This window comes from Calypte anna, chromosome 2, assembly GCF_003957555.1.
Source record: "Calypte anna isolate BGI_N300 chromosome 2, bCalAnn1_v1.p, whole genome shotgun sequence".
Taxonomy (NCBI): domain Eukaryota; kingdom Metazoa; phylum Chordata; class Aves; order Apodiformes; family Trochilidae; genus Calypte; species Calypte anna.
Window position 1 is genome coordinate 20,277,113 of NC_044245.1, and position 27,749 is coordinate 20,304,861.

The window sequence follows — 27,749 nt, forward strand, 5'->3', positions numbered from 1 at the left end:
AATATGAGAAGTTACTTATGGGAGGTGAGGGTGGGTAGAAAAGGTAACTGTTTTGTGTTTGATTCCAGTGTAACTGCAGACCAGACTTCACCTGAAAAAAATTACTAGTAGCTGAACTTCAACTACTAGAGTTATTTCTGCAAAAATCAAGCGCTAGACTTAAAAAACCAGTATATTAAAGGGATAAGCCTCACCTGTTACCCATAGGCCTCCCCTCTCTGTTGGTAACTGGGAAGCAGGGGAAAGAGACTTCCCTGTCAGGCAGTTCAGAAAAGTCAAGATACTCCAAATCATCCCTTGGAGGAGTCCATGTCCTTCTTTTGACTACAACTTGGCTAAGTTACATGACTGAAGTTGGATGGATGCCTTTCTTTTTTGTTTTTCCAGTCTTACTGTGACTTCAGAAATACTTTCTCATTGTTACAGTTTTGCTGTATGGTAAATATTAATATTTAATACATAATAGGATTACTTTCCTGATAAGAATGCTCAACACGCTGAATCATTATGCTTCAGTGTTTGATACTGAAGCACAATGAACTATATTTATATATATACTATATGAGAAATTGATACATTAAACTAAAAAAATTTCTTATTGTAATGAAAGATTAGCCCTACAAAATAGATAGGTTAGGCATGCAATCAGATTCTGTCTTTAAGAAAGTCTGAAAAGTAGTTTTCTCTATTTGCAGAAATAGTGAATAGTAATAGTGCCAAATCTAAATATTAATCTTGGTCAATATAAAGATATTAAAATAGATAGCTTAGTAAAGTATGAAATTATTATAGAGCTTTTTTCTGTTTCACTGCCATGGCATCCACCAGTTTTGGATTATAGGATTTCATATGCTTGCTAAGGAAAAGAGAATATTTTAATAAGAAGTAGGCTGGTGATGGTGATCAGCAGGAAATTTCTTTGGAGTGGGTAGTTTAAAATATAAAGAAAGAAAGAACCTTCTTTTTATGTATAATTGCTCATGACTAAAAAGTTTATGAGCACACAACTTGTACTGCTAGCATTCATTGCAGAGCAGGTATGGATGATAAAAAAAAGTGCTAAGAGTACAATAAGAAAAGAGAACATGGATGAGTTAGAAGAACCAGCTTAATCTCTATTATATCTGATATAAATCTTTTTTGGGGCTGCGTAGGAACACATCTCTAGGGTGGTTAAGTTATAAAAAGACACTGTCTATAAAACTGCTGTAAGCTCATATGTAAGAGTTTGTTATATAAAAGTGGGGAAATAAATTATAGACAAATTGCTAAGTAATAAATTTGATCGACTAACATTTCATTAAAGCACTGATAATAAAAATGGCATCCACATATTTTACAGATGATAGAACAACTAAATTTTTGGTGAAAGATCTGCAATAAAGCAATAAATATAAGTAAATGTACACCAGAATTGTTATATTACAGTCTTTTTGAAAAATGATTTCTCTAGACTATGTAGTAAAGTTTTTGCAATGTGCTTTAATTTTATGGAGGGAATGGAATTAAAGTCAAAAGCATTTGGGAAATAGCTTTCAGCCTGATGTGTTAAAGCAGTCAGAGGTCAAATGTAATCACAAATCAAAACAGCTCTTGAAGAGGCTTTAGTAACTGACACAGGATGTGGTTTATACTAACCTTTTTACTTCAGACAGACATTGTTAAAAAGCAATCATGCCACTCAGTGCATTCCAGCTGAGGAAATGACAATGGACGTATTAAAATGCTTGCAGTTGTCACAGAATCTGAATTACGACATTAGAAACCAATGGAGCTTCAAAATGATAATTAGTGACAAATTTATAAAACACGGCAGGTATTAAGGGGTATTAGACCTGGGGAGGGATGGCATGTATAGGATGAGCAACCTGATATGCAGACAGACTGAAAATAGGTCTTTACTTTTATTCAGAGTTTGATGAGTGCAATTTCATTTCCTTACCCTCCACCTAAAATAGGGGCTATAAGTTAAGGGTTTACAGACATCAGACCAGGTACTCACCTGAAACTCATTACAGCTTTAAAATCTGTCTTTGTAATTGGGGCTAAATCCTCAGTATAAAATAGCTATTTAATTTCATACCTTGAGAAGCAAAAAAACTTCTCAAATTCTGAACTCTTGATGCAAGACAGAATATGAATATATGAGTAGTAGAGAAAAGTTTTGTATAGATCTGTACATTTTTTAATTTCTAGGCAGTTACTTATGTGTCTATGTAAAAATAGTTTCTTTCATCTCTTGTACAGATGCTGTCCTTGTGGACAAACCTGTTAGCTTATTCATGACCACTTTCCTGCTCCTTAACAGGTCTGGAGACTGTTAACTATCACCTCCTTACTGTCCCTCCTTGAGAATTCTTTCTGCCATGATATCCGTGTGACACTAAACAACTGATAAAAGTATAGACTTGGGCTGCTGAACAGCACTGATGTGTATTAATTTGAAAAAACATACAAAAATATAAGGTTACCATCTAACATAAATATATATAAATGTTAAACTACATCCCATTCCTTCTCTAATCTGAAATTCTTCAGAAAATTATGGAGCGAGAACTGACAAGGCTTGTATATCACTTAAGTATTTTATCCTCCTCCCTTCCTTTCTGTCATTAGTTTTATTTTCTTTTTAGCTCATTTTAATAGAATTTTTATGGGGTGTTTTGTACCACATATAAGAAGACTCTTGAGCTCATCAGGTCCTTTACTATTCCTCAGATTCAAAATTCTTGAAACCAGATACAGAAATATGAACTAATTATTATCCTAATGCTAACACTATTAAACTTTCTATTGGCAACACTTAGTACAGACATTTCATCACAATAACCTCTGATAAGATCTCCAGTTGCAGTATTTTTAAAGCTTCTATGGAAATAATTCTGCTAAAGTGCTTTTCCAAGTAGTGCTCAGCAGACAGGTGTTATTGTGCATTAGGTCATCCTGTAACAAATAACTTGTCACTCTTAAAACAATAACTGAAGGAAAATATCCTAGCAAGGCTAATAAAAACCTACTGAGTGAGTCTGCCTAAGAAATGGATGTTTGTTAGTGTGTTCCCTATACATAACTAGTAACATTATATAAAACATGAGCCTCATGAGTTGGCCTGGGTCATGCTTGCTTTTTTTTTTTGTAATACTTATGCTCTATAAATCAATATGTAGGCCGTAATAGGTCTTGGACGATGCTCCTTTTTTTCTCATGTATTTGTCTGTACATGGCTACCTACCTCATACTCTTCATGCACTACTCACTGGTTTGAAATTATGCCAAAATTCCTTTAAAAAATACTTTAAGAAAGGTAGAAAATAAACAGTCTCTTGAGCAAAAGTATATATACAAAAAAGGAAGAAAAAATTTTGAAGTGGAATTCACAGATCACTTCTTGGAGGACATAGCTGTCAAATAACAGTTTTAGGGAGCAACAGCATTTACTGAAGCTGGTAAAACAGCTAAAGCCAGACTATATAAAGCAAGACAGTATAACTTCTTTTCCATTTACATGTGGTCTGATCTGATTAAAACACCAAAGCCTTTCTATGTCATTTTCTACAGATACCCTAAAAATCCTCTCATATCAAAAGCCACTGTTTATATATTCATATATCCATTGAGTAATACAACAAGTCTACTTACCTACACTTCCTTTGTCTACATTTAGCAATGTTTAAAGAAATACCCTTTTCCTTGTAATCTCCACAGTTCATACTGTTCATATTCATTCAATACTACTCTTGAATAACCACAATAGTCAGCAGCACTGGTAGGAATAACCTGACAGCAGAATTTCACCCTGTTACATTGTTGCAAAAAATTCATATAAAACAGCAGGAAGAGGAGTAAAAGAGGGAGAATGAGGACAAAGTATATTTAATGGAACTAAACTGAATTGGATGCTGGAATAGGAGACTGGAGAAAACATGCATCTGCCATTTATCATCTTTCCCATTTCACTAAAATGATATTAAAAATCAGGCAATGCTGATATTCCCAGGCTTAAAATAATAAATAAAAAGAGCTTCCAGCTAAATTAATTATTCTCCCACTACAGTCTATATAATATGCTATTTACAGTGAAATACAAAAAGTATACCACAAAGACAATATGTGATGCAGAACAGCTTTTACACTAGGCAAGGGTATGGAACCTGTAGTCAAAATCATAGTGAATTTGCCCCCCACTTACCAGTGCAACAGGTGTTCAATGCAAAACAAACTGTTCACTCCCTTTGATTTCAATGCATTTCCTCTAAGCAAGCTCATAACAGAGCATTTTGTCACAGTCCTTTTTCTACCAGCAGCACAACAGTTTCGGTGAAGGAAAAGCAGTGAGTTGGCTGCACAGTGGGAATGCAGAGAAATTGGCAAGTGTAGAAAAAATGGAGAAGCTACAAAAATTTATTTTCCAACAAAATAACTCTCCACAAGCTGTGTAAACTTTTCTTACTAAAACGAACAAAGATTTTACATTTCCAGTGAAACAGTCACAGTAACATTTGCCTGTTTTCACTCTCCTGAAGTCTCGACAAAGAGCCAGCAGATTTATGCTTTCTCAGTTCCCTGGGTCAGTAAACTCCCTCATATTCCCTGACTGCAATTTGGATTTTTTTTTTTTTAATTAATAGACAGAATGAGAAACAGACTTGTTGGGCTTTTAAATAACCTTTGTTTTCTTCAGTAGATTCTCACACTTCCCTGCCTACAATGCACATGCACACACACTCCCATCCACTGCCCACCCACTCACATACACACCTCCATCATATGTGCTCTGTTATTCTGACAATAGAACAAAAATTATGCTGTGCCCATTGCAACTTTGTGACCTGTACAGAGAAGAATAATTTATAGTGGTAAGTTCTTTATCATAAACTTAAAATGCAAAATTGAGTTTGCAAGGACAGCATAAGGTATAAGAGTTAGACCCTTTATCTCAAGCACTCATTTGTATTTACAGTAAGTATAAGCTTTCTGCTACAGAAGAAAAAGTATTTAGGTTGAACACTGTTACAGATCTCCTAAATGAGGCTCATTCCAGTTGCCAGTAATTCAAAAGCAAATCTGCTGACTGGGCATTAGGACTCTAAAACAGTGTGATCAAATTTATATAGTAAGAAGGTGTCTGCAGAAATAACATTTATAAACTGTATAGACAGTACACAGTACCAGTACATAGAAAATAGATTTTGACTTTAATGATCCCCTGTGTGTAAGGCAAGACTGAATTCTGTCTTTGAATGGAGACCACCAGAGGTACAAGCTCATAAACCAATATGCAAATTAAGAGCATACAAATTAAAAATCAGAGCAGACAAAAAGTTTTAGATTTTTTTTTTTTATGTGCTGATTCTGGCTTGCTGAATACACGGGAAGTTATTAAACATCAAATATACCTTTTTTAAAAAACACAACACCTTGATGGCAACAGATATTGTTCAAGTGGCAGCTACCAAAAACAGCTTGAAAAATGGCATAGTACAACATCAGGATCTCTGTGGCTGTACTATGCTAATTCATATAGCACTAACCAAAAAAATAATATATGAATATTCTATTTCATGCTATTGCTATGCACGCAACAGCAGTACAAATCAGCATACAGAAGGATACCATATGTTCTGCAATGAAGAACCCAAAGATATTTTCAAGGGGCATTGTTACAAGACTTGAGAGAAACACAAGACTGCGGGAGACAAAAGTTACTGACGGATGTAAACATCCCTGTTCCATTCTCCTGCGTCGTTACGTTTTTTCGATATCACTTCGCCATCCTTGTCACAATATTGGTCCCTTGATTTATGACGACTGCGCTGTTTGTTGCATTCATTGTGGTCCTGCTCGCGGTCCCTCTCCTTTGAGCGATGCCTCGATTCTCTGTGTCTGTGATCACTGCTCCCGTGGGACTCGTCTCTATGATTGTGATCCCTGTGAGAATCATAGTGGTCACCGTGCTCATGTGAGTAGTCCTCCTTTGGCTCTACATAAGCCGAATCTCTGCTGTCTTGTGTTTCTGAGTCAAAAGTTTCTTGCCTGGGAAGGCCTCTGACACCACTGCGATGGTTGTGGTGTTGGCTGGAGGAAGAGCGATGCTGGGATTTCTTGATGGGCTCAACCCGCGCTTCCTCTTCAATTTGTGAACTGCTGCGTTCAGGGACTGCGTTCTGGTCTCCTTGAGATCCCTGCTATCACAACCAGCAGTAAGTTCATGAAGTACACATTTAAAAACCTTCCCTAATATCAAATTCAACTAGAAAGCATCATGAAACCAATATAATGTAAGAACACAACAATCCACTTTGAAGCTAAACTAGAAAAAAACCCAACGTTAGAATTCAACTTTTACTGAAAAATCAGTATTATAATACAAACAATTCCTAACCAGAACGGAGGGTGGCACTTAGGTTATTCTGTGACACCTTCTCATCTGTGATGTTTCTGACTATTCCAGATAGTAATAATTGCCTACTATATTCCAGAAAAAAAGAATCTGCAGAAGCAGGGCAAACTGCAGAAAAATTATCATACCAGGAGAGGGCAGGTCTACTTTGAGAGTTTACAAATGCCTGCTTGGAAGCAGCCACTATGGGAAAGTGACTTTAGGGGACTGAGGATGTGGATTCCAGCAAAGAACCAAAGTACAAAACCTTGGCTCTGGTAGAGTAGCTTTTTTTGTTTGTTTGATTGCTTGTTTGTTTTTTTTAAAAGAAAGCATTGCAATTGAATCTGGTATGAATAAAGTTTGTATTATGATACTAATAGTATCACTGACCTCCTGTTTTTCTCAGCATTAATTCAATTTCTTTATGGTAATGAAAAATTAAACTGTGACCTCATAATTTTAAGAGATCAAGAGTACAAACCATTGCCAAGGAAAGCAGTAGGAGAGCGATATTATTGGCTAAAGAATTTCCTAACACACCACTACTATTAAAAGACTGAAATAAAATTTACCAGGTAATATCAAACCTACTGTTCACCAGCACAGTGCTTTGAAATCACTGCAAAATGAATAAGTGGCATTATTGAACTAGTTTCACAGTTTCAATGTATTAGCCTGCTTTTATTCCCAAACCACAGCCAGATTTTTCAAGTTTAATTGCAAAATATTAAGAAGTTTTTTGCAAAATTGAATGATGATTCTCACACGAGATGAAGAACATCAAGACAAAATCTTCCATACTGGCACAGAATTATAGTAGGTTTTAACAGAAATGTAGCCATTTTTCTGTGAGACTAGGAATTTACCAAAGGTTTGCCCTCCTGTGTTCAGAGTTGTCTAAAAATAAGGATTGCCTTCAGGGCAGCTCATGAATATCTTCTTTCTGTCTTTTTATGTTGGGGAAAAGAACTAAGGGAACCAGAAAATTTTATCCTTCAACCACAGATCCTGGCAAGTGGGTTTCCTAGCAACCCAAAAAGTAAAATGACAGGAAATTGCACAGGAACAAATCTGTATTTTATTGGAAAATTATAAAAAGCAACATGTTTCCAATCAGCAATTTGTTAAATTTTAGAAATTTCTATTTTCTTAGATAACTTTTTGCACTGTAAACTTCCCAGAGAGAAGCTGTTGCTCCATATCCTAATTTGAAATAAACAGTACAGATAAGAACAAAGTAAAAGAAACAGTGGACAAATTTCTCTTCTTTGTTCTTTTTTTTTTTTTTTTTTTTTTTTTTTTTTTTTTTTTTTTTTTTTTTTTATGATTCTTAGGATGATTCTGATTTGTTAGAAAATAAATGTAGACACTGTAAACAGAAATAGAGGTGTTCAAGGTGAATAGCAATGACTCAACGGAGGTGAAGTAGAAAGTGAAAGGCTAAAGGGTCTAAAACAATGCCTTTGAAACATGTAAAACCATTTTCATTAGTTGACAACCATGACAGTTTTTAAGGCACTTAAACTGGGTACATATGTGAAATCCTTTCATTCTCGTGTGGTCGTATGTCAAATACAGATGTGCCTATAGATATAACTGTAACTAATAAAATCTCATTGCTGTGGTTTGAAAACAAATGCAAAATTTGAACGTGCTTAGAACAGAATCCTCCTTTTATAAACTCAGATGCATCCTTGCTATGATGAGTACATGTGGAGGAGAAAAATCAATAAATTTAGAACCAGTATCTGCAATATCAGAATAGTGTTAGGACTTTTGGGATTTATGGGCAAATTTGCTGCTGATAATGGAACACTGAGCAGGTAATGTTTGAATGTGGATTAGAGTCTGGTTTTGTGGTTCTTAACCAAATAAGGGCTCTGATTTGCTTAGATTCCACAGTGCAGGAATGTTAAAGTCCAATCTCGTAAGGTTCTTTCCCTAAAACAGAAAGTCTGAGCTGTCTATTTCATTATTTGGGTTGTAATTTCAAAGAAATAGGGGCCCTTGGAAAGAAGTCTGAGCAGCGTTGAAAGAGGAGAGAGAGAAGATTGTGTCCACACAACCAGTTTGGATTGCTCCCTGTTTTCATCTAGTGGCCCCTAATTGCATGTACCACATGTATGTGAGGCTGCTCCAGTCTTCTTTTTGGAATTAACCAACTGTTTCCCTACAAGAGGAAACCTGAGAAGAGTTGTCAGGGCACTTTCTTCCAAAACTCTCCATCAGATAGATAGGAGGTGCATGGTGCTCACCAACTTCATGTCAGACAGTCCTAGGAGGCCTCACACTTTCAAGCACCTTGTGCCATGCAATGCACACAAGTGAGCAACACACTCTAAAAACATCATACTGGCAGCTGGCAACACAAATCTCTCATTGAAATGTACACTTGGGAATGAAAAATTGCAAAAATCCCAATTACATCTCATGGCAAAGGGGTGCTGCATTGGACCCAGGGGAGAGTAATTCAAATGGACATGTCCTCTCCACACCAAATGCATGTTTTGGTTTTCTCTGCAGAGCAGACCACAAAACCAGCAAAGATGTAGGCTGAATTCTCCAAATAGAGGGTCTTGGAACTTTTGAGAAAATGGGCTCAGCCACCATGATTAGAAAATAAGCCCCCTCTATTCCAAGCCCATGACAGGTTCTGGTTTGAAATGTCAGCTGAAAATGTATCATAGGAAAATGGAACAAAAGGAACAGTAAAGTGCTATGTTCCATAAGGGACCCCTGTTGCTTCACACATTTGGATTAGTAGACCTACAAACAAACTGTGAGACTGCAAATACATTCTCATTTTTAGTCCTTATGTTAATTTGTAAGGAGATAGCACAACATTCAGAAAAGTGTCATTAGAACTCTGTATAGCTCCTCCAGAGAATGAGGTTAATAAAATGAGTAAGTGAACTGTAAATCCACACCCAGAAGGCATAAAAAGTAATTCAGCAAAACAATAAACACATCTGCAAAGCAAAGAAAGTTTATCTAGCAAGACTGCATATAACAATATTGAATTTCATACTCAGAAATTCTTCCAGCTCAGAAAATTTTCAGGGTGTTTCAACTCTGAGGACAGAAAAAAAGGGAGAAATGAACTATAGCTTACAATCCCTTTTCTTGCAATTGCTTTTGAAAGCAAGAGGAGATAGCCTGCAAGATGGCTGAAGCAATTTTTCTTAAATAACTAACCTGTCAAGTCTGTAGTCTTCTAATGGGAAATAAATGACACAAAAAAGTTTTTTGCAAGACCATAAATATCAAACCCTTTTTTTTTTCTTTTTTCATTTTAATTTGGGTGCAGATATGTATTTTTCTTTGATTTTCTAAAAGGAGGCATTTTTCTTAGCCAAAGCTATGAATTCTAATTGATATCTATACATAACTTATGGGCTTATAAGGAATGTAGATTGAAATTTAGATGTAGTAAGCCATTATTTGGGCTGGGACATATGTATTTTAACTCCCACTGTGATGTCCTGTGCCTCAAGGCATCACTTACTATTTATAATGAAGTAGCATCTTTAAAGACCTCATTTCATACTACACAACACATATAAAAGAATCTTCTTATGCTAAAAACCTGAATACAGTTATGTAAATAAAAAGTTGGAGGAGAAAAGAGGAGACAAAATATACTCAAAATCAACAGGTAGGTCAGTGCAGAGGTCAGAATGAAGCCTCTTTTTCCTGGCTCACTACGCAGTACCTTGCAGAACACAGAGAATCTCAAGGTCTTTTTGCACATCATGCAGTGTGACTTGGTTTTACATATGAGTCTGGCTTGAAGGAAGTGTGTACTTCTCAGAGCAATTGATGGCCAATGAAAGAAAGAACAAAGGAAACACCGGAAGGGCCACTTTGACCTTGAGACTTCCCTAATACAGTCGGTCATTCTCAACCTGTACAACTCTAAAGCCTGTGGGAAGATAGGAACAGATTCCCTCCAATATTTGTGGATCTGCTCTGTGCATAACCTCTTGTGTCATGCAGGGCCTCTGGGGCTTGGATTTGCCTCCTAGTGGTAGTGTGCCCATCAGTCAGAGAGTTACCAGAGGCAGTAACATGCAGAGCATTAGCCCTGTGATTGGGTTCCATATGGCCGACTATAAAACGCTTCTGGTGGCTGATGCACATTTTTCTGTCACAGTGGTGTCCTGGACACAGTAAAATCTTAAGTATTCCATTTAACATCACCATATGTTTTCAGTCAGTCTGACTTAGTCCTCAGAATCAAAATCAGCCCCCCAGTCAATATGTAAACACATGCTTCTTTAAATACAATAGCAATAACACTAGTGTGCCTGTATTTACTTTTTATACTGAAAATGGGTAAATGTCTACTGAAAAAGCTTACTCTATCAACTTCAGTAAGATATATTCAGCATTTTCTAGTAACAGACTACCACTGGGTTTAGGAAGATGAAGAACTTGATAGAAAAGAAAGGACAGATGGCATAAAAACTGTACCTGTAAATTAATATTTGGACCTGGGCTAATAGGAAGAGTGGCTGTTGCAAGTGTGCGAGTGAGAAGCTGGTTAGGAGGATTGCTGCTAGCTGGATGTGTGGCCTTCCAGTAGGCTTCCAGATAATCAGCAAGGTGCTCACAAGCATCTTCAAGCTGGTTCTCATCAAGAATTACATCGAACATTTCCTAATAAAGGAAAGGTTTTAGTGAGAATCACCATCAACTAAAGGGAGATCAGCTAGAGATATTGTTGACCACACTTTCCATTTATCAACAAAGAACCACATTTCTAATATTCATGTTAAGATATTTCAACTTTTTTGTGGGGTTTTTTTGTGTGTTTATGCAATTGATACAAAACATAGCAATCATAACTAGCACTAATGTTACAGTTGCTAAAGCAAGTCCTCATAACTTCCACTTAGTAATGCACAAACAGCCAATGAAGACAGGAAGAGGCAGCTTGAAAAATCTTAAAATTCAAAGAGGAGCTAAGTTTTAATCTTAAGAAAGACTAAATATTGAAGTTTATAGCTATTGGAAAAAAGTGGAATTTCAAGAAAAGGGATTAACTCCCCATATATAGAATCATAATGAGAAAACTAAGAGAAACTAAGACCATTAACTAATGACAGTAAGAAATTATCCAGTTTCCAAGTTTTGTACAAATATTAGCTATGAGATTAGCCACATGGTCTCACTTAACCCATCTAAAGTTAGGAGGTGAGATTCCTTCCCTCCCTGGTGAGGGAGACAGGCACTCTTGAAGGCAGCTTGGAGAGTCTACACAAGTCTCTAGCATTCTTTGAGTTTTTAGGGACCTGAGGAGACTATTCTCTTAACTGATATATCTGAACTTAAATAAGGAAAACATTCCTCTCACTTGGCTCCATAACTATGGAAAATTCCGATATCTGTAACCAAACAGAACCTTCATCTTCTGGTCTTTTATCCATACTTTTGACTACTGACTATTCAGGTAATAATGCTTGCCACATTTAAAACACAGCTGGGGTCTCATAATCTCCACTTTATAGGTAGAAACTGAGAGAATTTGGTTAAGTGCACATCAATAAAAGATCTGCAGAGCTCTCAGCTATGAAGTACCTCGCAGCTCTTTGCCAATACCGTGACCAAGAATGCCAGTAGTGATGGGCTGTGGTGACTCAAACTACCAGCCTTATCCTAAACTGCCAGAGACAAAGCACATTTTTTTTGGTGGGGTGCATTTTTAGATGAAGAGGGTTCAACTTGTGACCCACAATCCTAGAATAATAATCTAGTAAAACAAATGCTTCATTTGTGCAAGTGGTTAATGTACCACTACACATCCTAATAACTGCTTGTGACTAGGACTGGGTCTTTTCCCTATGCCCTTGTGCAGAGCCCAGAGACTTCAGGATGTTTTCTCCAAACAAAAACAGCAGTGAAATATGGCAAGAAGAGGGCAAGCAAATCCATAAATCATGTAATTAACCTCGTGCTTGAAAAAGGCACCTCTTGAAGACAAGATATAAATGAACAGTAACTCACAGGAGGACACTGTGCCAGTTTATCAGCTGCCACCATCTGAACATTAAGGTGTTTGGCCTGAGATTTCCCTCGAGATTTTATTAACCTCTGTAAAACCTGTGAAAAATAAGACATTAATAAAACTGAGTAAGTTCAGACTTAAGTTGCAAATATAACCCCTTAAAATGTTTAAATTTTAACTGTCCTCTTCAACCAAACAAATTCCATGAGTATTAAAAATTCCCCTCCTATTTTCCTCTGCTGCTTCTGGTTTTGTTTGTGTCTAAGTTGAAATTCTTTAATTTTTCTCCTGGGTTCTCTTCCCATAATTTTTTTCTCCTCTGCAAAACGCCTCTTCTTTGTGCAGGTATTTTCACAGAAAGAAGGGTTACATTAGCAGAAGATGTCAAAGTTTACCAATCAGTCTGATAGTCCTTATGTGAAAATCTTTCATTTCAGCATTGTTTTGATTCAGCAAACTGTTAGTTTTACTTACATAATTTGTACTAAAAGCACAATTTAAAAAAAATCATTGCCTTTTTCAAAATGGGTTTTGGTAACACTAGAGCTAAGATGCTTTTTTTATTAAGAGTATTTCACCATCCAAAGGGAAGCAATAACAATATACAGATCTAAACTTTGAGGACATGAGATTATCTGCAATTATGACTCCCCCCCCCAAAAAAAAACCCCAAAAACTATATATATATTAAAAAAAACAAACAAAAAAAACTATATAGAAAAAAAGAAGGTGAAAAGACTGAAAAAGCATGAATATCAGTTAAATATTTACCTTTGGAGAAGAAATCTTCACATATACTATAATGGGAGCCAGAGAGGTTTTGCTTAGTTGAGCTGGGTGGTTAATGGTATCAGCATCAAGAACTACCAACTGTAGAGTCCTAGCTAACTCGAAAATCCGTTCAATTTCACTTTGAACTTCAGCTGCAGATAAGTAGAAAATAAGAGTTATGAAAATATTACTAGGTGATTAGTTTTAAGAAACGTAAAAGTGTGACAGACTGGTGCTCCTCCTCAGGCTGGCAGGAGTTGTTAGCAGTGCATGTCCCTGGAATGCTAGGGAAACAAATACAACATTAATAAGGGTTTGTTGCCCTTACAGGCAGCACTCCTTGCCTCTTGCACCTCCATCACCTCCTGCAGTCCCAGCCTGGAGAGATACTTTTAACACTGTCTTACAAGACCCTAGTCCATTTATGTAAGAAAAAACAGAGGTAAGAATGCCTGCTGTATCACATGGTAATCTTACTATGCCATTAGTTCCCTACTGTAAACAATTTCAGTTTAGACTTTAATCCTACTTAGCATCAACTGGAGTGCCTGAGATAGGCATTAAGATATACTGAGGTGTCAATATTACCAGGAGAAGCTCCTGTTTTCTCATTTACTTCAACTTGCCAAAGCTCTGGAAAGCTTCTTTCATATACTGGCCTCAGTCTGGTATCCTAATAAAAATTCCATAACTATGTGTAAAACACTTTTATAAAAGCCTCAATATCCAGATAATGCTATGGTACCTTCACAACCCTGGAAGCCCTGGAAAGGTGATTTTCCCAGGAAAAATCATTTTGGCTTCCAGTAACTCATGCTTCCAGTTCCTCAGCACCCTGCCCAACAGCAGTAAAATCTCTGCAAGACACATGGACTGCATCTGCTTTTACAAGTGATGTAGAAACTGTCTTTGTTCCCAAATAAAACAAAACTCAATCTTATAATAGCAAAATAACCCTTGGAATGGAATCACATTTTCCTGCTAAATCTTGCTATCAGCTGACTTCACAGAGAAATTACAGAAGTTGGATGATTCGTTCAAGTCTATAAAGAAACTTATAGGGCCAGACAAGACTCTAATTATTACAGGTCTCCCTTTAAAGGTCATGCACACTCCATGAACAAAACCCAGATCAGATGCCTAGCCCATTCAAAGAAAATGTTAGAAGGTAACCAGCAGAGACTTAAATATCAATGGAAGTTACCAAAATCTTATTTATTATTTTTTTTTTAAATTATGCTGCAGCATTTTATCTATTATTGCTGGCACAAGCCTTTTTTTTTTTTTTTCTTGAAATCCCCTTTTATCTGATCTGTCTAGAGAGTTTTCTATAGTGAATGGTCTCTTTCAAGAGGTGTGAAGAGATTGATTTTTGTTATCTTAGAGTAGCAACTGAATAAATGAGTTGCCATTATAAGGTTGCAAAATTCCCAAGAAAGTGCAAAGCATCCCAGCTTGTCTCTATTTAGCTCAGGTGACTAATATGATCATTTCATAAATGAAGTAACATCTTCAATGGCCATCAGAAAATCTATATACCATGTTCTCTATTGAAAGAGGTTGATTTTTGGATGTATCAGATATCATCTCCATCTGTAGCTTTCTCAAACTTTGTCTGAGGAGATGCCAATCAGTCAGCAGGCTGAGAGATGTGCACAGCATGCTGGTATGGAAAGCATCAGTGTGCATTTTCTGGCTTGTCAATAAAAGCACTGTGGCCCAGCTGCTGTCTGAATTAGGACCAAGCTTTTGAAGGCACAACTGCTGATGGTTCTTGGCACATTGATGATTACATTTTCTGCAACTTAGTTTCATCGAGATATTGTTGGAGTGAATTAATACCATTTTGTCAGTGACTTAGTAGAAGATAGTCAGTACTCTATCCCTAATTTAAGTCCGAATGACAACTAAAATAAAAATATCAGAGACAATTCATCATACTGTTCTGATGATGAGTTTGGTGCAATTTCAACCCAGGTTCAACACTTCAGTCAGTATAACAATATCGGTCAATTTACCATTTTAAGACCATTTCAGACTGCTAAAAAATCTTACTGAAGGCAATTTATAACCAGCAAAGTCTGTCTTTTTGCCAGTGTATCATAATTTTGTCTGAGGGAGCAGTGTTTGCTACACTGCTGGGAGCACTTTTCTGCCAGCACAGAATACATCTCTGTGAACCAGATTTCCTGCTAACTTTTTGAGACAACTCTTTGCCAGGGCAGAGAATGCCTCAGGGTATCTTCTACTGTGAAATACACACAGAGCAATAATTGTAGGTAACTATGAACCAACAATTTCCAGATAAGTCCAAAGCTGTAAAGATATCTTTCCCATTAATTAAAAAGTACTTCACCATTTGTTTTTCTTAACTTGGGTATAGGAGAAGAGTTCAAGGAACTACGCTGCATGTTGATGAACTAACAGGTTGGGCCTCTACCTTTCCAGGCAAGAATGGATGAAAAAAATACCACAGAGACTGATGAAGAGGTCCTTATCCCCTGGATACTTCAAGATAATTAATAATTGAATTTCAATAACATAATTAAAGAAATTAGAGCTTAAGGAACCCTCAGGAATTCCAAAACAAAATCAAAAGAAACAAATATGCTATATAAACCCAATGCCCTAAAAGCACATAGAAAACATTGCACAAAAGAAAAAACCCAAAAAACAGATGAGAAATGGATGAGTCACATCTGAAATCCAAGAAAATGAAAGAAAAAAAAAAAAAGGTAATGATGACTACTGAATTGCACTCACACACCTCTTGATTAAGAAGTAAATCTTGACAGAAATAAAATTTTAAATTTTAGTATGTGAGAGTGTGTGTATGCACATACTTTTATTGTGGGCAAAATCACTGAAGTGTCTACATTAGGTATTGCACTAATCAGAATGTGCACTAATCTGGAATTTGGCCACAGCAGGCTATCCCAGACTATATTAGATTCCTGTGCTTGCTGAATACAAAGTGGAAAGACCAAGACGCTATTGAGGGTAGTTCAGAAAGCTACAAGTTATGTGAGCAGTCCAGATCAAGGCACTGAGAAAAAACAAGTAAGTTAGTGCTTGACTTCTTCTCATCTTCTCTTTTGCTCCCTTCAAGCACCAAAGGCATTCCTGGGTAGGAAGGCAGCTAACAGCAGGTCATGCTGGGCAGGGTACAGCTGGCTCTATTCCTTCCCCAGGCAGGGAGATTCAGCCTCATGGTCTCCAGGCAGGATTAGGTCTCCCACCCTATTCCAGTAGCAATGCTGTGAGCAGAAGCCTCCGTGACTCTCCTCCAACATACTCAGTTAAGGGGGAAAACATCTTGGAGAGGAATGTAAGGATGTAAGAGGGAAGCTTAGTCCTCAGGCAATGGGTCAGAAGATAACTGGATTATATCTGATTTTATCAATTTTCTAACAGAAATGTAGTTTTGTGAATATACATGCGCTTCCTTGGGCTCAGCCACATCCCTTAGCCATTAGCTTGTTACATAAAAAGGGGAGGGTGGGAGTGGGAGGATGACAGTATTTTCCAGGAAAAGTGGCTGCATGTGTTACTCATGCCTAACAGATGGGGCTCCTGTGAGGGAAAAAGCAGAAAGGAGAGGAGCATGTCTGCTGTTCCACCTGGCACTCATGTCTGGGCTCCACTGAAGGGGAGCTGTGGGGTGAGATGCTGCTGGAAAGAAGGATTTTCCTCTTTCTGCCTGCTGAGGCTCCATGTAGACAGAATTCAGACAGCCTTCAATGTACACACATGTCCAAGTGGTATTTACAGATACAGTGTGATGCTTGGAAACTTCAACATAACCATGGTCTATTTATAATGCACTACCATGTCCTGAAATTCAATATTGCAATAACATGAAAATATAAGCCAGATAGTGTAATTTTAAAATACTAATTACCAGATGAAAATGGCTACTTCCTCCCCCATTTCTCTGAGCTAAGAAAATGATAGCGTTCATGGAACCTCTTACACCAGGTTTAAATTGGAAGTAAATCTAGTGGCCTATGAATAGAAAAGCTGGAAATCAGCAGACTGCAGCACAACCACGTGTGGAGGAGCACAACAGAGGGGAGCACTGCCCTGAGACCACTGCATCAGGTAGAGTCACAGCTGCTCCAGAAGGTGTTGTGAGGCAGCATAGCACTGCTTCCTTCATTAACTCTCCCACACTCTTTTAGCAAGTAATTGGGACAGTAAGACAGGGCAAAGAAGTAATCTAATATTTATTTTGCCGAGGAAACCAAGCAAGTGTCTTTGCATAGATTGTAGTAGAGGAACTTCCCATGCTTCTGCTAACTTGGGTATTTCTGCACCATGCCTCATTACTCAGCCTAGAGTCCTATAGGCTTTTATAGGTCTGGTCCATACATAGACATTAAGTAAGTTTATGTTTGTAGTTTTGTTCAGTACAAAAGCCAATAAAAATGGTCAGACTTTCTTACAGATACCATGTGGAACCACTTCATTGCCTCCTGCTGATGGTGAACCACTCGCAAAACATTCGTGTACTCACTGAGTGGGGGAGAGACTGACTCTGTAGCCTGATGCTTAGAGTGGGAGGCAAAACATGTGGATTTCATTTTTTTTTTTTCCAGGAAAAGTTCAATTATTATGCAAAGTGTGTAAGACTCAGCAGGACCAACTGACAAGTATCATAAAGGTGATCATAGCCCTGTCATGGTGATGGATATTATGAGCTCATTCCTCTGTTAGAAGAGAACAGAAAGGAAGCCAGACTTCTTGGCATTTTGGGGAAACAACCCAAACCCTTAGCCTCAGATAAAATGAGGACACAGACACCAACTTTCATCTGTTCCATGAGCCTAGGAGAAAGAAAAAAATACTGGATCAATTCAGCCTACAGGTATGAAGAGTTTTAAGGGAAGCAAAGTATGTTCTTAAGCAAACAGCTAATTTGCTAAAAATATTTCATATACTTATTTAGGCACCTTGGTTATTGTGCAGATATGTGAGACCTTAAAAAAATTCTCTAACCCACTACTATGTTGCTTTGTCTCTAGAACCTATTGTTTCCAGACAGTCATAAATCATATGTACTTCAGTGCAGAATCACGACGAAATATTGCTGAGAGTTACCTCCCGTTTACAGAAATCAAAAATATACATTTCCCCTCAGGACCACTGTAAGCACCCAGAAATTTTCATTAAAATATTTTGCTAATACTGTATCAAAAAAGTATTCATGAGTTAGAAGTTAGTAGCAAACTTCAAGAGCAGAACTACCTGGAGAATTATAGACTCTGCCCTTAGATGTTAACAGAAAACCCCACAAACTGGGCCAGACAGATCAAAGAGCATTTTGAAACATGTAAGGCTGAAAAATTCTAACAAGTTCAGGATCTTCATGCTACTATTTCTCCATCAGTGCTTAAAACTAGATGTAGCCACATACTCATGATAACTCCAAAAGCTCTTGGCTGCTATATTTGAGCATTTTGGTTCAATAGGTCTTCACATTTAGCAGATTACTTTATCATATCTGAAGATTTAATACCTGCAAGTGAGTTTTCTAGAGAGTCCTCCCAGCTATCTTGATAAGCTATAAAGAATCAATCAGAATTTTTCCATAACACATTGGCCATCTTTTTTCTCTGCTTTGAACTAAATTAGGTTCTTGAGATTTTAGACTGAATATATAGCCTTGGTCAAATCCAAATTTTGCATTCCTGCTTCACTGCCTCACTGAGGAGGGAAGCATTATTAGACATCTTAGCAAACACCCTTTTAGGTTTATTTTTACTTTATAGTCAAGGAAGCATCTACTTGAAACTTAAAATATACAACAATTGTCATTAAAATATGGAGAACATATTATACCATTAGCATATTTTTATGTATATGTAAAAGAAATTGTTACCATCGTTCCAAGCATTCAACTGGCTTTTTACACATGTATCAAGGAAATAAAAATGCAAGGCTGAAATTTGCACTGATAACAACTATTTCTTCAAGGATTTATGTTGCATTTTCAGAAAACAACACTCTGGGATACCAGCCTAATTATGTGAATGGGACCTCTGTTTATTTTCTAGAGTTAATTTTCTAACAGTCAGCAGTCAATTGCACGTGGAAACTTGGTGCATGTGATTCCTGGCAGGTTACTGCATATTCACATACAGAGCAACTAAACGGAGTCCTAGACATTTGGCTGAAATCAATTTACTACACACATAATTACATATTTTACATCAAAATTCATATGTCTGTGTTGGAATATGCAGATTAGGTCCACACACCTTAAAAATTTGCACTGAATAACCTCTAGTATTTATTTGTCAATCTCAACTTTATTTTTAGAATTACTTGAAAATATAATAAGGAAAACCAGTAAGATTTTGTAGAAGGAATATCTAGCAACACAGCACGGGATTGACTTTTGTCTATCAGTGAGCCAGTTATGACAAACACATGGTGGTTCTGTGAGGTACAATAAAGCACTGAACACAAAACAGCAGGAAAAGTAATTTGCAAGCTTGTATACATACCCAAAACATCTGGAAAGGGAGAGCATTAATGGAGCAAAGAATGGAAAAAGCCAAGACAATCAGGTTCTTGTACAAAGCATACAGCATGAGGTAAGGTTATAACAAGTGTAGCATACACAGAAACAATTAAAAAAAAAATAAAATTGGCTCCTTTTGACAAATAAATGCAGCAAAACCATAGAGCTGGTTCAGCAGTTTCTGCAAATGGCATGTGCACAAAGAGAAATTTAATTAAGCCAATTGGGACTGATTTTCAGGTGAATGACATTTTTTGTAGCAAAAAGACTTCTCAAAATTACAGATTTCATCTAGACTTTCAAAGAAACTCAATTGCCCTTCAAATATTAAACATATAACAAGCAAACATTTCTCTTTCTATACAAAGCAAGCTCTCATTTAAGAGAGGAATAAGACTGTGCTGTCCTCCTAAATCTTTATGAGCCAGACACTATTTTTATAAATTATTTGATACATTAATTTTACACTAGAATATTCAGTGATAGAAGCGCTTTCCAGCGAGTCAAATTCTGAGTCTATTTTAACTGATTCTTTTACAGCAGCAAACTTTCAGTCAACAGGTGTGTGTAGCATTAAGCTCACTGAGACTTACCTATAATCCTGTAAATCCAGTTCCTCATGACAATTACTACTCTTGATTAAGACATTGTTTGTCTATGCCTGCTTGAAATTAATTCAGGGTTACCTATTAAATCAGTTCCAAATAATGGTGCTCACTCCACTGTTCACTGTGCTATGCACCATTAAAGATAATATGCACTATACTATAAACTTATATTGGGCGATAAGGTTCTTAAAAAGAGGTTCGTTTATTTCCCAGGAAAAAGTATTTGGTATAATTTATCAAGGACATTACCTTTGTACTATATTAACTCATTGATGGAAAAAAATATATTTTCAAAATTCTAAAAAATAGCCTTCTCTGCTGCAGGTACAACTGCTTACTCCCAAATGTGAGCGTAATGGAGGAATAAATCAGTCACTTGGCTGTCTAGCTGCATGAGTTACCACACAAAGATGGGTGTGTAAAGGAAGAACTTCTCATTGAACCTGCAGAGGAGGCATCTGGATCAACATATAGACATTCTGGGAAGTTATATTTGCCCACAACTCATAAATTTAGTGTTTGTTGGAATTGTTGGGAGGTTTTTTGGTATGGTTTTTTGGTTGGGGTTTTTTAATTTAGTGATTTGGAGAAAAAGCCCTAGGTATTTTTAGTTTATACAAAGGAAAATTTAGGTAAAGAATTCACTTACCATGACCCCTCAGCAGACCTGCAGCAGATACTAGAAAAGAACTAACCTGATTTATCTATGACTGAAACCTGTATTACAAGAGAATATTATTTGGCTGCAAAGCCTATACTAATAAATTAGGAAATGTTAAGATATTTCACTTAAACTTTTTGTGGCTTCTATTATAAGACAGCATGACTGGGAAAAATAGTTTCTGTAGGGCTGCTGTCTCAGTCTATGCACAACTCCATACACTGTAAACAGCTATTGAATAGTTAATCTTCATTGTCAGATGAAGGAAAAATTAATTATTTGTGAGCTATTTTATGGAACTTACTATGGTGGTATTCCACTGATGCAATGAAATGATCTTTCACTTTGAAACATTCTGGTTGGGTGAGAAGCTGTAATTAATTTGTATTTTCCAGGTAGAAAATTGAAGCCCAAAGAATAATTCCAAATTATCAATAATTTTAGGGTGGTTAAAATTCAGAATTCTAGTGTCTATTCTTGCGATTCTTATCTAATTATCATAGTACAACTTACTTTCAAACTAGAAAAATTGAAGCAATCCTACAGGAAATCCTGGTTTCTGCTGACTCTTCTTTCCAAAAAAAAAAAAAAAAGAGCTTTTGAGCTTCTATAAAAACTCAGGACATTCCTGATGCTGCTCTGTACTGTCATTACAGCATTTCAGAAAGGAAAAATTTTTTGAGCTAGGCTGGAAATGAAAAGAACAGCTTCCCAGATCAAAGTCTGCAAAGAAGAGAGCCTAAAATTAGAGGACCTCTGGGGAATGAGGAGCCAGAAAGCTGGTACTTCACAAGGTATCTAACAGTAGCTCCATTAGACCATACTGTACTGCCTGGTTTCTACCTGCATTTTCCGAATCAGTCAGTACCATGCAACATGCTGATTTTGATGACATACATTATTGTTTGACAGGTTCAAAGCCTGAACCTGTTTCAGCCACCATACTTACTACTTCTACAAGTCATGCTTGAGACATGCAAAACCCACTGGGAAAAAGCTAGTAATTTTACAAAACCTGTAAACAGGTAGTCCAATACCATACAGAAATTCCGTACCAGAGGCAACAAAATCCACTATTGCATTGGGCTCTTCAGTTAATTCATTAAAATAAAAGTCTCCCATTTCACCCTTTATCACTACACCTCACTTCTGTAATGGAGAGTCAGGACTGCTGTGGATTGATTTACTGCCACTAAATTTTTTGTCAAATCTTTATTTCATGTCCCACTCTCCCTAAGTTTCAGTTGAAAATGCCCTATTTTGCTTTTAGAGAACTTCATTTGCCTTCCTAAAAGTTCTTGCCTCATATGTTGTACAAGTTTCATAGCAAGCAAAGCAGCAGCTCACTGAGCTCCAGGACTAGAGAAAATGGTCTGAAGCTGCACTAGGGGAGATTTAGACAAAATCTGAGGAACAAATTCTTTATTGAAAGAGTAATCAGGCACTGGAAGGGGCTGCTCAGGGAGGTGGTGGAGTCACCATCCCTGGAAGTATTTAAAAACTGTGTAAATGGGGCACTTGCAGAGCATGGTCTTGTGGGCATGGTGACATATAGATAAATATATTTTATTTATTGGGGGGTGTGAGGGTGTGACAGTGGGACATAGTCACCTTAGAGATCATTTCCAGCCATGACAACTCTGTTATTCTGTGACTAGTGGAAAAGCAGAGTTAGCCTTCTTACTATTATTTCCTAACCTTTATTTTGCATAACTATTGTTTGTAAATATTATATTTTAATAGCTACTTGAGCCAACTGAGTGCTCACAGCAGTGGTATGTTGTCATCTTTGTGAACCACTGCTAGAAAAGGCCACACATTATCATGCTACAATATTTTCTGATTCCGAGTCTATTTCTACCTCGGAGCACATTGCAGTCAAGTGAGGCAATAAGCTGTAACACTGCTTCTAATTTCTTTCTTTTGCTTAACACAAGGATTTTCCCCTTGTCTTACAAAAGCACTTGCTTTTTCTGATTCTAGGTTGTTTTATCATAGCTCATCTTTCCTCCCAGCCCACTGCTACCAAGTGATTTCCCTCCGTGACTTTGTTTCTCACTGGTTTTTTTGTCCTCCCATGATTTACCTCCTGTCTGGAGGACAGACCCTGAAGATGCATCATTGGTGGGTTCAACTCTCCAAGTTACCACTCCATAATTCCAACCTTTTCCATAATGGATTTTCACTAAGGTCTTTTAACCTTAGCCAAGCCACCTGCTCCTCCAGTTGAACATCTCTGAAGTAAAAAACTTTATTATTCCATACTGTACAGCAAAGTAGGGATTGAAAACTGAAAGACTAACATTTTCTTGCTTTAATTCTGTTTGACTGACTGCTAGGGACAGGTTCTGCTCAGTGTCATTGTTGGACCTTGCCCAGGAAAGCTGAGTCTTCAAGTAATTCAGAGGCAAAGCCTGGCATTTGCTATAGGCAGCTTTTAACAGTTCAGTCAAGTTTTCTTATTCTTTTCATTAAAAATGTTCAGAAACTTGTAACTGAAAATAGTATTCAATTCACTATCAAATTTCAAAACCCAGATAGATTATTAGTTGTATGGGAGTAATACACCTTCTGAAAGAAAAGGTTTTGAGAATATTTTCATGTAGGTAAAACTAATTTTTGCCATAACTTCATGGTTAAAATGACCTACTTACTTACTGACCTTACTTACTGACTAGTGTTTCCCAAATTTTTTTTTTAAATATTATTTTAGACATCAGATAAGATTTAGAACAATTATAAACTACTGAAAACCTGGAATGTAGCAGGAAATCTTAGGTAATAATAATAGGCCTGTTACAAAAATGGGAGATATGTCTTTTCACATATTTAGGCATATCATTTAGGCATAATCACTGTCATTTTTCACATGTCTTCAACTGAAGTTCTGTCACAATTTTAATTTTAAATACCTCTATGAAAAAAGTACCTTGACTGAAATAAAAGATCCGGTGTTCCTAAGGGTAAGGTTACCTTGAAATAAAGATGTACACAATTGTTTTGCATGTATTTATAGCATTTTTATCTGTATTAAATTTTGTGATAGCTGTTTTACATATATACAAATATTTTAGCATAAGGGATAGATTATATATGTTTTATTGCTGCATATATTTGTGTGGTATTGCACAAAATTGCACATGCTTTGATGTTCAAGTTGGGAAAATTAATCACCAACCTTATTACCAATTTTCAGTTCCACATAAAAAAAATGACACAACCTTTTCATTAGATTATTAAATAGACTTTGGTGACAAGACTGAAATACAACATATTAGAATAATCTTTTGTGTAAAGATATTATGCTGTTGCAATATATTGCATTTTGATATTTTAAAATACTTGAATTAAGACATAGAGGCATCCTGGCCTGCATCAGGAACAGCGTGGCCAGCAGGTCCAAGGAAGGGATTCTGCCCCTGTACTCAGCACTGGTGAGGCCACACCTCGAGTACTGTGTCCAGTTCTGGGCCCCTCAGTTTAGGAAGGATATCGAGGTCCTGGAGCAGGTCCAAAGGAGGGCAACTAGGCTGGTGAAGGGACTCAAGCACAGACCCTATGAGGAGAGGCTGAGGGAGCTGGGGCTGTTCAGCCTGGAGAAGAGGAGGCTCAGAGGAGACCTCATCACTCTCTACAACTACCTGAAAGGAGGGTGTAGCCAGGTGGGGGTTGGGCTCTTTTGCCAGGCAACTCTCAGCAAGACAAGAGGGCACGGTCTCAAGTTGTGCCAGGGGAGGTTTAGGTTGGACATTAGAAAGAATTTCTTTACCAAGAGGGTGATCAGAGATTGGAATGGGTTGCCCAGGGAAGTAGTGGATTCTCCATCCCTGGAGCTATTTAAAAAGAGACTGGATGTGGCACTCAGTGCCATGGTCTGGTAACTGCAGCGGTAGTGGATCAAGGGTTGGACTAGATGATCTCTGAGGTCCCTTCCAACCCAGCCAATTCTATGATTCTATACTGGAAACTATCAAACTACTTGCAATTAAAGAATCACAGCCTCCACATAGCTGAAAGCAAGCATTTTAAGAAACGAATTTTCAAGAAAGGGAAGTAAAACTTTTTAAGGCAGAGAAGGTCATTCTAAGAAGGACACCTGTATTAAGTAAATATTAAGTACTCGGTCAAAATAAAGGTATCCTCAAAAATTTTGTTATAAAACTGATAAAGACCACCTCCTCATGTTTACTTTAAGGATGCCTTCGGTTGACAAGCTCCAGTGCAGACACCTGCACTGCAGAAAGTGACATTTTGCTACATTTTCCCAGCTATGCTTCATTTCCTTTCTGGCTAATAAATGTCTAATTACTTATACAGATGGACATGCTGCAGTACAAAAAGACTCATGTAAGATGACAGATACATAAGCTATGAACCTAGCTACGCAGCTGTTTTTTTAAAACACCTCCCCTTTCCTATCGTTCAGGTTTTGTACCAACCTCCTTATTAATTTAAACTGATACTGCACTCTGAAAATGTGTGCCTCAATAATTTTTTCAGGTCCAAATTCAGTATCTGTGACTACTAGCGATCTTACCAAAGATAATGTGTAATATTAATGATATCCGTATAATTTCAAGTATTCCGGAACCACCACCCCTATTTATCCAGAAGAACATCTCTTCACATCTTATTTACTTTATGCATGGCTACTTTGCCCCACTGAGGCAAACAGCAAAACTTGAAAACTAAGCATAGGCAGGATAAACCAAAATCAGCAGTATATGAGGTTTATCTGGTAGTGATTTTAAATTTTCTAGTACAAGGATTTTGGAATCACTGGAGTTGTGATTTTCTCACAGCAGAGAGAAGGCTATATTTAGTTTGCAGATATGAACTGGGAGAAGTGTACTTAACAGTCAATTAGTAGATAGCATCATTAGAAGTACTTACCTAAGCTTGATCTTGTGTTAGATCGTTCTATTATCGCATGCTTACTGGGGTTGTTTAATACTGAGCGTTTGGCAAGGGAGATGTCTGCTGTGACTCGGGTAATTGATATACTGCAAAAATAAAATACAGGAAAGTAGAACAGAATGCATTTATCATGCAGGGATGTGGGGAGGAAAAAGCTTTTAACATAAGAAGTTGGCTTAGACTACAGAGAAACAAGATGCACAGTATGCTTTGTGTAATGTGAACGGAGAAGAAAATCTGATAGTGTTACAAGAACTATTAATGACATTTCCTGTTCTCCACAGTACTGAAAAACAGTTTGACCACTGACTTCAAAGATACACTTGTCTGAGGAGAGAAGAGGTCAGAAACATCCTGCAAAAGACGGGATTTTCCTGCGGGTTTCCAGGCCTGGATGTGCACCCATATGCCCAGTATGAGTAGGCTGGTTTCTCCTTTCTCTAATTTTGATTAATTTGTTGAAAAGTACAGAACGACAAACTGACTTACTTTAGCCAAGACATAAAGGGATATGCAGAGTTAACAGGTAAAGGCAAGGCTTAGCAGGGAAACTAGTACTGCCATATAACTCTTATTTTTATTGTTCAGTTTCTTAGCATACATTTTTAAACAGTGTGCAAGAATTACTTATAATTTTTCAGAAAAAAACCCAAAGCAATATGCTGGCTACAGGAAAATATGGACTACAACACAAACAAGGAAGCAAATGAAAACTCTGAGCAGGCTCTGTTTTGTGTTTCTGAGAAAAGCAAAGCCAAGAAAGAAGTGGTTGCTTCCAGTTGTTTGCAGTGACCTGTTACACAACCTTATGCATATTCTTCTTCCTAGGAAAACAATTAACTCAGTATGTTTTGCTTTACAGGGTCAAAGTTCACCCTTTGGATAAATTCCCTTTCAAAGTTTGTGATCTAATGAGATTTAGGGGTCACATTTTTCCAGTGCTAAGAGTTAAATCAGACTGATGATATTCCCTTGTTTTTTCCTTGTATGATCTTACTTGGAATTTAAAAGGAAGAAATGGATTTGCAAAAACCAGGGAGGGCTCCTCTCTAACATACAGTCAGATGATGTTCATCTGAAATGTAACCAAATAGGTCATTTCTCAATGAGGTCAACATGTGTATATATTTTTCTAAAACTCTACAAAATGTAACAAAGCCAGAAGTTAATACAGAAAACCAGAATTATTTGCTTAATACTGATTAGCAACTTAATTTTCGAAATTTAGCCATGATTCACTTAAGCTAAAAACATAACCAAGGACTGTGATTTCTGGCACAGATCCTCACAGATGAAGCCATTAGTCTTAAAATCAAATCCCACTTGTATTTAGGGGTACTCAGGAGTAGTTACCCTTGTTTGCTATCTGTTGAACACTACAAATCTTTATAGTTTTTGGATTTTTTTAAAAAATTTTCTTTACTGGCAATCTTCCCTCCTCCTGCAATAGAAAATCCTTTTCCCCATTTTCAAATGCAATTATAGTATATTGAAAAAATCTAGATTTATCAACATAAAAATGCTATTTTTCAACATGGTTTTAAGGTCATCTTAATGTCTTTTGAGATACATAACAATATAGGAAATCTGCCAGTCTTTTTATGTTTCTCTTTTTTGTTCAGATCTGGCCACAGCTTGACAAAACTTTGAGACACCACAGCAAATTTCCATGGGAGCACTCATATTCTAATTTGTTTAGGACCTCGAGTACCGATTCAGAATGCTACTGAAATCTGGGATGCTAGAAATCTGCTACTTGTAGATACCAATTGTATTTAATATTCATGGATTCACCCTGCTCAACTGGATCTCTAACTGATTTTTTTTTTTTTTTTTCTTCCAACACCCCCTCTTGTGTAAACTTCCAATTCTGAAGT

At 37.0% G+C, this 27,749-nt stretch overlaps 1 protein-coding gene across 4 annotated transcripts in view; it reads right to left on the minus strand.

The window, feature by feature from the left end:
* Positions 1–5,325: 5,325 nt before the first annotated feature.
* CACNB2 (calcium voltage-gated channel auxiliary subunit beta 2) overlaps positions 5,326–27,749 on the minus strand; it is a 224,748-nt gene continuing 202,324 nt past the window's right edge. For 3 of the 4 annotated variants that reach the window (XM_030446526.1, XM_030446527.1, XM_008492698.2), the window contains 5 exons: positions 25,849–25,958; positions 13,161–13,312; positions 12,389–12,484; positions 10,856–11,041; positions 5,326–6,182 (listed from right to left, as the gene is read on the minus strand). In XM_030446526.1, coding sequence (XP_030302386.1) covers positions 5,703–6,182; positions 10,856–11,041; positions 12,389–12,484; positions 13,161–13,312; positions 25,849–25,958 — 1,024 coding nt within the window. In that variant the 3' untranslated portion in view covers positions 5,326–5,702. Of the gene's footprint in view, positions 6,183–9,410; positions 9,455–10,855; positions 11,042–12,388; positions 12,485–13,160; positions 13,313–25,848; positions 25,959–27,749 lie in introns of all 4 variants that reach the window. The other variant, XM_030446528.1, reaches the window with a different exon arrangement.